The sequence below is a fragment of the Phaethon lepturus genome, unplaced genomic scaffold (genome assembly GCF_000687285.1).
Source record: "Phaethon lepturus isolate BGI_N335 unplaced genomic scaffold, ASM68728v1 scaffold33691, whole genome shotgun sequence".
Taxonomy (NCBI): domain Eukaryota; kingdom Metazoa; phylum Chordata; class Aves; order Phaethontiformes; family Phaethontidae; genus Phaethon; species Phaethon lepturus.
Genome location: NW_010517531.1, coordinates 2,247 through 11,170, shown reverse-complemented (window position 1 = coordinate 11,170; position 8,924 = coordinate 2,247). Strand labels below are relative to the sequence as shown.

The following is an 8,924-nucleotide window of genomic DNA, read 5'->3' as shown; positions in this document are numbered from 1 at the left end:
CACAACCCACCCCAAACACTATTGACTAATGAATTTTGTGTATTATGCTTTAGGATTAAGAAAAATTCTCTTAAATTGGTATTAGGCTTCTTTCTATCAATCCTTGTTTCTTAAGCATAAGGATTAATGAATTTAGGCCTGTTGATTCAAGTGGTGAATAATCTGAGCATGCTTTAAGTGGCACTGGACTATCTGCTGTTGGTAAGCAGCAATATAAATAGTAAAGGTATTTACATATTTGAGTTGGCTAAACTTGTAACATTTGCTGAATATTGTGTAGAAATAACTGTCCTTCTCTTGCAGATGCCTTCAATTAAACTGCAGAGTTCAGATGGAGAAATCTTTGAAGTTGATGTTGAAATTGCAAAACAGTCCGTAACTATAAAAACTATGCTGGAAGGTAAGTGTACAAAGCCTGAGGATTGCTAAGCTCTTGCAGAGATAGCAGTGTATTCAAGGCAGCCTCTTGGACAGGAATTGTGACTGAAGGAGACAAACTAGTACTGTGCTGAAAAAGAATTCCCAGGCCTATGAAGCAGCTTGCTGTCTTATGTCAGAACAGCTGGAACAGTTGCTGTTGTAGCTGAAACTCTGTTTTGGGTGGATGTGCTCTTGCAAAAAGCTTAAAGTTTAGACCTCTTGTTAAAGAGCACTTACAGGGAGGCTAGTAAAACATAAGCACCCCACTGCCTTGCCTACAGCCTACTTCAGTTTTGCAAAAGTTAAGCAAACAGAACATCTAATAATATTAAAAACTAAGTTTGTTTAATGATACAAACTAGTCCTATGATGTAAGTGTCTTTTAAATGGGATGGGAGATCATAAACTAATGCAACGAATAAAGAGCTAAAGTGAAACCTATATTGTGAGCTTATGGATGCAGTTAAATTATTTGGGACAAATACTCAGTTCTGATCTCCTGCTGACATAAATTTGAAACAAAAGAACTCGTGGCGGGGGAGGGGAGATCTGCCAGATGGCTAGGATACAGAGCAAACTGTGTCTAATCCTGCTAGTGCAAATCCTCATTGTTTACTGGTGTGTTTTTTCCCATTTCTGGGTGTATTCATGAATTAACTTTAGGAAAAAATCTTTTTGTAGATGTTAAAATTATATTCTTGGGTCTAAATCTTTGTCTGGTTGTGACACCTCATCCATAAGGGCAATAAAAATAAGGTTGAAATACTCCAACCATTGAACACTTTCATTCTGTTAATAAGATGCTGTTGAACATGACTAGCAACATGAGTGGGAAACACAGTAATTGGTTGCAATACATTAGGGAGCACAATTCTCAGTTTTCTCATGCAGGAGCTGTGTCACTGCTGGTGTTTAGTGACACTCAGGTGTTGATGAAAGGGAAGTTACACATGGTAAGTGGTATAAACTAGGCATCATAAACTAGCCTTTTACTAATCTGGGTAAAAACATGTCTCCCAGTACAGATGAAGTGCATTTGCAGTATAGCTGGCTAAACATCAGTTAATGAACAATGTTTGGTGCATCAAGTGCTGCAGCTGAAAGGGGAAGAGCTGAAAGACAGGGTTGTGTCGAGCATCATGAGAGCACCAAGTATCAATTTTAAGGCTGTTTTGGAGGTGGTGGGGACAAGTTGAGCAGAGTTGACTAAACTTGAGATACTGCTTGAATTATTTCCCCATACCAACAATTTTGGACTGTCTACTTGCTACACGAGTATCTGCCACCATATTCAAAGTATGCATTCAAAGTTTCCAGTAATTGTTGACATGTGCAGTACCCTTTAATGTCAGCATTTTAATTTCTGAGTCTATGAAGCTATTCCAAGCAGTACTAAGTAATATCCCACTAATAACAGTAGTTGACGTGCCTAAATACAGAAGTACATGCTATTTTAATTGTGCACAAATTTGATCAGTGATGATGGTGTGACGGTCATCTGTTCTTAAAAGTTCCTTGGTGATGTTGAGGCTCATCTGTGCATACAATGAGTGAAGGTCTGTGTAGTTACTCAATTACATAACTAATTACAAGATGTTGATCTTTGACAATTAGGGTGTCATACAACTGTTAGCATTTGTGCAATAAAAAAATTGCATATTCTGTAACCAAAGATATGTAATGTGGTATTTGTTCTGTGCATCAAGTCCAAATTTTAATTAAGTTTTTCTCAATTTTTATTGTGATTCCTTAATCATGTCAAGGGAAAAAGTGACAAACTTTATCCAAATATGCCCTGAGCATGCTGATGAGCTTTTAAAACAAGGAGTATCAGAAGCATGCTTTATAAGTGCTTTTTTGATTGAAGGATTTGTGCTGTTGCCTTAGCATGCAAACTTCTTCAGCTGGTAAGAATCAGTACAAGTGCTTCAGAGGCCAGATAACTGGCATCTCTATGGCTACAGTATTTACTGCCCCTGTGGAGGACAAAATGTTGTCTACTTCCCACAGTAGATCTGAATTCTTACTAAATAATAAATTGAATGGGAGATGTCAGTTGGAACACTTTGGTTTAACTTGTGAATTGAACTCTCGACAGTGATAAAAATACATAAATATTTGTTGTCTGATTCTTCAACATATCCTATTCCCAGAACACTGAACTAGCAAGTTCTGCTCTAACAAGTAACTAACTGCTTAACTGATGGTTTGTTGATGCTCTTATTTGATGACGTAGCCTTATTAGCTACTTAGCCTAAACTTGGTATAACCTAGTATGTATAATGCAGCCATGACTCCACAAAGCCTCATCAAAGCTTTCTAAAAGCTTCTGACTTCACTGGTTAGAGATCCTGTGCTACCAATCCGTTCAGCCTCAGTGGTGTTAAAATAGTAGAGAGTTGGTGAAATGGCCCAGTTGAGAAAAGAGTGCTTTTGCCTGCCAACTGCTTAGTCATCTTTCCATTTTTAGATTTGGGAATGGATGATGAAGGTGACGATGACCCAGTCCCTCTTCCAAACGTTAATGCAGCTATCTTAAAAAAGGTAAGATGCTGAAAGCAGTAGTGTTGTATGGCAGTAATGAAATGTGAAATTCATATTGGAGTTGGATGTTATGAACTATTGTGTTAAAGATACTTCTCATGTGCTAGCTACAAGCTTAAGCTATTTGAGGTGTATGAACACAGGCATCTAGGGTATCTGAGCACTGGGGTGAGGCTGGCAGGCAGGTAATGGCAGAAGAACTACAGGGGTGACCCTCTGGAACAGCAGCTGGAGGCCAGACAGGCTTCTTGAGGTATTGAAGTGGTGCTGGACATCTGTGCACACTAGTATTTCGGGGCATTAAAGCACTAATTTTAATTGGGTTCTGTGAACGAAGGTGGCTGTTCACAAGATCCAAATGTTAGGAGAAAGGATTAAGGGACAGGCAGCGGTGACAGTAACTGGCAGTAGCCATGCCTGTGTGGCAGTTACAGTGCTTCAGAGACACTGTGCACACTCAGTGGTGTTAAACTCGGTAATAGAGTGATTATTGTTGAGTCAAGTGAGAAAAGTATGTTGCTGTCTTCTAAGATGCTTTTTGCTCTGAAGTAGAAAGTGTTGTGCCAAAATAAGCACTGGACTGTTTTGGGGTAAATACAGGTTTAGGAGTTGTTCCGTAGTAAATGTACATATAAATGACTTGTGAAATCTTTCGGGTTGGAAAAATGGAAGAGGATTTTACTTGCAGTGGATCCCTACTTGTTTTAATTGTCTGGGTGATGAGGGTGGTGGTGGTTGTTGTGAGTGTTTTGTGTTTTTTAAAAACAAGCTTGGGAATGTGCAAACTTTTTGCAGGTGAGCTTTGTACTGTGGTGAACATGTCCTGCTGGTAGCTATTACCACTCTACGCTTTTCCCCTATGTAGTATTCTACTTAATAAGAACTATGTTTCTGCAAACAGATTAAGCACTGCAAAATGAGGTTTAGATTTCCTTTCTACAGTCCTGTGTATGTTAGCACAGGGTTTAATAACTTTGCAACAACAACAGCTGGCTTTTAAGATTGTAAGCAATTAACTAGTTACTGTCTCGGATGGGATTCTTGAAGGCTGTTGTACTCCAGGATTGGTATCAGTTGTTCTAAGATAAAAATAATTAAAATGTTCATAAAGGTTTCTAATACTAATCTAGACAAATAGGTACAGTTCAGGTTATACTTGAGACCTAATGGGAGAATCATTTTGATAACACTTTAATATCAAAACCATAATTAGGTGATTCAGTGGTGCACCCATCACAAAGATGATCCACCTCCTCCTGAGGATGATGAGAACAAAGAAAAAAGAACAGATGACATCCCTGTGTGGGATCAAGAGTTTCTGAAAGTAGACCAAGGAACGCTTTTTGAACTTATCCTGGTAAGTATGTTCAAGAAGTAGGACTGTGCCTGTGAAGTGTGCTCCATTAGTGCACTTTACAAATAGTCTTTATGCTTCTTGAATAACTTCTGCATTGGGAGAGGGGGATGGAGGGGAGGGCAAGTAGTTCTGGCAGTTACTGACTGAAACTGTTGAGGATGTTAGAATGCTCGTTAACCTAGTGCTAGGCATTAATCTGTATTTGCTCATTTATCAATTAGTATACTTTTCTGAATGTGGAGCCCTACAGCTGTCTCTGTTCTGTGGCTCTTGAGTTTTAGTTGAGGGCTTATTAGTAGAAATGGAGTTCTGGAGATCTGCGTACAGCAGATCTAGCTTTGACTTTTAAAATTTGTCCCTTGTGTGGTACTGTGAACCACCATTACTTGTCTTGGCTAGTTAACAGCACTTCAAAGCTGAACATCTCAGATGTTTGCAGGCTTCTGAAAGCGCTTTGTAGAAGGAGGAGCAGGGAGCTGTGTCTCTCATGGTACAAATGACTTTCCCTTCTGTTTGGCAAGCAAGCTTTAGGTACTGTTACTTCAAGGTTCTAGCTAGAAGCTTCTCAAAGCGGAGGTGATCTGTTTGCAGTTACAGTATTCCACAGTTTCGGTGTAACTTTGGTAGTACATCTGCAGGGGCAGAATATTGATATGGAAGCTTTAAATTTGGGAATTCTTTCACAGGCTGCAAATTACTTGGACATCAAAGGTTTGCTTGATGTGACATGCAAGACAGTTGCAAACATGATCAAGGGGAAAACTCCAGAAGAAATTCGCAAGACATTCAATATTAAGAATGACTTCACTGAGGAGGAAGAAGCACAGGTACTTGATCTGGGTTTAATTACAATTTTGCTGGGTTTTTTGTGCTGAATTATTGTGTGTCACTTCGTAATTTTAATGTGTGATGTAACTGATTTGTTAATGATAAATGTAAACTAATGTGTCAGCACCTCTAATTGAGTTGCTACTAGTGCAAGACCTTTCAGTGTGTATGGTATTTGCAGCCCATTACCTAAACAGGTCAAACCAAAGCGTATTGACTTCCTAGCTCAAATGTGTGTCTGGTAAGAAAGCATGTAGGATTGTTTGTGGCAGCCTTACTTTGCTGTTTGGGAGCCGTAGTAAGAATGCTGAAGATGCATTGTTGCATTGTGGCTAGAAAGGTAAGATGTTTGCATTCTTGTCTTTACCTCATTGATTTTAGAACTTGAATGACAAACCAACTGCAAAATGGCAGTTGGGAAAGATCAGAACAAGATGCCTTGTTCAAATACAAAGGCAGTGAGTTGTACTCTTTAGTTTGTCTTTAGTGCTATATCGTGCAACGAGCAATTTGGTCTTAAGCTAGTCCATCTGCTTTACTTGGTGGAAAAAAATATGTTTTAATCAAATCTAGGCAGGGGAAATACATTTCTTGGTTTATATTGATAAACAGGTCAGTTTGGAAGGCTGACTTTCTAATTACAAACCCTGCATAAAAAATTAAAGCTGCTTCCAAGTTTATGCCTTCCTGCAGTAAGTAATTCTGAATGCTTATGGGAATTTACAGCTAACTTTTAGAAGTTCACTGCAACATATTAATAGTTAAAATGTTCTTTCAGGTACGTAAAGAGAACCAGTGGTGTGAAGAGAAGTGAAGTATTGTGCCTGACTCTCGAACACTGTAAGGATTGTTCCAAATACTAGTTGCACTGCTCTGTTCATAATTGTTAATATTAGACAAATGCAGCAGCAAATGAAGTTGTGTTAGCAGGATATTGTTCCCTTTGCATGTGTAGTGTTTTTTTGAGTACAAATTTAAATCTTCTGAGTTTTTACTAGTGTAATTGGATGTCTTTTTACTTTGCTCTGCAGTGAATAAAACTGAACTAAGTGTGGCTCCTGTATGGAAAGTAGCACTTAAGGTTATCATTTTCATTACACTTTTAAACTGTAAGTCCAGTTACAATGCTAAGGATTGACTCCATTGTAAATAAAACCACCTATGACTTCTTCCTCAAGAAGAACAAAATGCTTGTATTTACAGGGTATTGATAGCTTCAGAAAGAAAAACAAACTAGAATGTGTCTTGGGGAACTAGGTAAAGTAAAAAAGAATACTGGATTTCTTGCAAAAACATCGTGGGGACAATTAGTGTTACTTAAAGCTATATAACTTTCAAGATGGTTCTTGTCCTGCATTTAAAAAAAAAAGGAAAAAAAATATTTGACCACTTTATTGTCCTGTTAGTCTTGCCTTTATAGACTAGTGAAAGATGTGACCTAGAACTAAGCAAGCTCCTGACAGTTAAATTTGAATACTTCTACCATGTCTTGAAGACCTGCCTCTAGCTGGTAGCAAATGAGAAGTGTGTTGCTTTATGCACAGGATGGTTGTGTTTTTATACATGTTACTGTTAAAAGTGGAAACCAGGTTTGACCAAAAATGACTGACATTACCAAAGTTAATATTACTGACCTGTGCATGCCATTAGTGGCTGGTTTTTAGACAATTTTAAACAACCCTTGTGATGTAGCTCTTTAAAACATGGTTTCATGTGTCCACAGAAAATCTTATGCCTCTGTATGTGATACTTCAGCTTGTAGAGACTTAATTATTGCATACAAAGCTAATGCAATATCAAGCTTAACTTTGGACAAAGCCACTTGCAACTAGTTAAACAGTGACTGGTTTTCTGATTTTTTTTTTACAGTTCCCTTATAGGGAGTAAGGGATGGTTGTGTGGTAGATCTTTGAGGTGTGCTCTTAGCTTGTATTGCATTCCATTCTCTGTATAAACCTTAGAGTAGAGTGAACCTTAATAAACATACTTATCTCACTTTAAATATCAGTGTTTCACTTCTGAATTAATAAAGGGCTTTTAAACTTTTGTTTGCAAATGGTTCTAGTTATTTGAAACTAGACAATCTTACTGTAACTTATTACCGAGTGTACAAATAACAGCACTGAGGCAGCGGATAACTGGAATAAAGTAGATATAAAGATTGTTACATGACTAATGCAAGCCATTAGTCAGATGCAGTGGGCAACTTCACTTGAGAAGTCAGAAGTTAAATAGCAAGCAATCCTGATGCATGTATTTTTTTGATGGCTTACCAGCTTTTAGCTAATCTTTGATGTAACCATTAAGGAAAACATTCATAACTTACTCTAAAACAACATACAAACCCATGCTTTCGGTGCAGGTGCTGCTCATACCTGCTTATTCCTGAGGTTGCTGGGCCTGCCTCTGCTGGTGTGCATGTTACATGGGCATATGAGATACTACGTTGTCAGTGGGCATAAAATACTCCAGTGCTTGATCTGGGCATCCGATGGAGCCATTCCAGCATCCTGTATTGCAACCAGTACACCTCAGTTGAAAAGTGCTACTAGAGAAAATGATGTTCTGATGACAACTTTTTCTGTGGTTGTATTTGTACTTTATTCATCTTATCCTGGATTCTTAGAAATAAATCCATCTGGCTGTGGAGTTAGCGTTCCAGAATAAAGTAGTTTCATCCTTGGAGTGCTGTGTTGCTAATATAGAAGCCTATACTGTAATTGTGTTCCATGGCTGATGCCTATATAAATTCCTTTAGGTGCTCATCATCAGACTAGGATCCATGTTTGTTGGCCTCGTGTGACGCCTTGCTATGCTGTAGGATGAGGAAGAGACAAAGACACTAATTTGTCTTCCTCATTACCTTGCTTCTACTCTGTTTGTTTGCCATACCTGCATAAAACACCTGTGACCCTGGGGTAAGACTTGCTAATTATTTGAACAGCTTGCCTTAAAACATAACCCTTGGTGGTCAAATGCTCTAATGGCAGAGCTTCAGCAGAAGCTCCAGGGTTGTGCGAGTTGGCTATTGATGCTGATGCAAGTGTGGACGTATAGCATAGCAGCGTGCAGAAGAAAGGGCTGGCCTGGGTGCTCAAAGCATTATATAGCTTTGAGAGATTTTAATATTTTTAGTAGTCCTGGTAGTTAGAGAAAAGCAAGTTTTATGGAATCCTAACAAATTCCCCTGTAGTGCTCTCAGCTGTGTACTTGGAAATTCCTGAAGGAGGGAAGAGAGCATCTAGTTAAACTTGTATGGTGCTGCCTTAACACTTCTTTTAAAGTTATGGCATGATCAGAGATAGCTCTTCTTGGGTAAAGTGCTTCGATGAGGTAGGGAGAGGGAAGGCAAGGTGTCAGTTAGGAGTGATCGTGTAAGGCATCTTTTCTTAGTCTTCGTTTACTATTTCAGTCTTACCCATTGAAGACTATTGGCAATTATTCTAAAAACTATTCATATATATACACACAGATGCTGAAGGAAAAAAAATGCAGGAATCTTCTTGAACTGTAAGAAATAGTTATTTGACAGTTTGACAGGATTATAACTTCCAGTGTCCTATTTTGAATAGCCAGTCTGGCAATTACTTTATTTATAAAGCTATAAACATTTTGAACATAAAAGCCAAAAAATACAAACTCAATGAAGTAAAAAAATTACAACAAATGATGGATAGTCATTGGACAAATGAAAGTACAGCTGCAAAACATTTATCCCTGCTACATACATACAGTGGTTTTACTTGGTTTAATGAAGTGGTACTTCCATGACTTC

At 38.3% G+C, this 8,924-nt stretch overlaps 1 protein-coding gene across 1 annotated transcript; it reads left to right on the top strand.

The window, feature by feature from the left end:
- The first annotated feature begins 294 nt into the window (after positions 1–294).
- Positions 295–7,200, top strand: SKP1 (S-phase kinase-associated protein 1). The gene is made up of 5 exons (XM_010296437.1): positions 295–400; positions 2,891–2,964; positions 4,178–4,321; positions 5,008–5,148; positions 5,928–7,200. Exons 1-5 carry the CDS (start codon positions 304–306, stop codon positions 5,961–5,963), a joined length of 492 nt encoding a protein of 163 aa, XP_010294739.1. The 5' UTR covers positions 295–303; the 3' UTR covers positions 5,964–7,200.
- Positions 7,201–8,924: the final 1,724 nt, after the last annotated feature.

Coding starts and splice junctions, on each gene's coding strand:
- SKP1 (XM_010296437.1), top strand. CDS start 304: ATGCCTTCAATTAAACTGCAGAGTTCAGATGGAGAAATCTTTGAAGTT. Junction 2,965..4,177: donor ATGCAGCTATCTTAAAAAAG/GTAAGATGCTGA, acceptor AACCATAATTAG/GTGATTCAGTGGTGCACCCA. Junction 5,149..5,927: donor CTGAGGAGGAAGAAGCACAG/GTACTTGATCTG, acceptor ATGTTCTTTCAG/GTACGTAAAGAGAACCAGTG.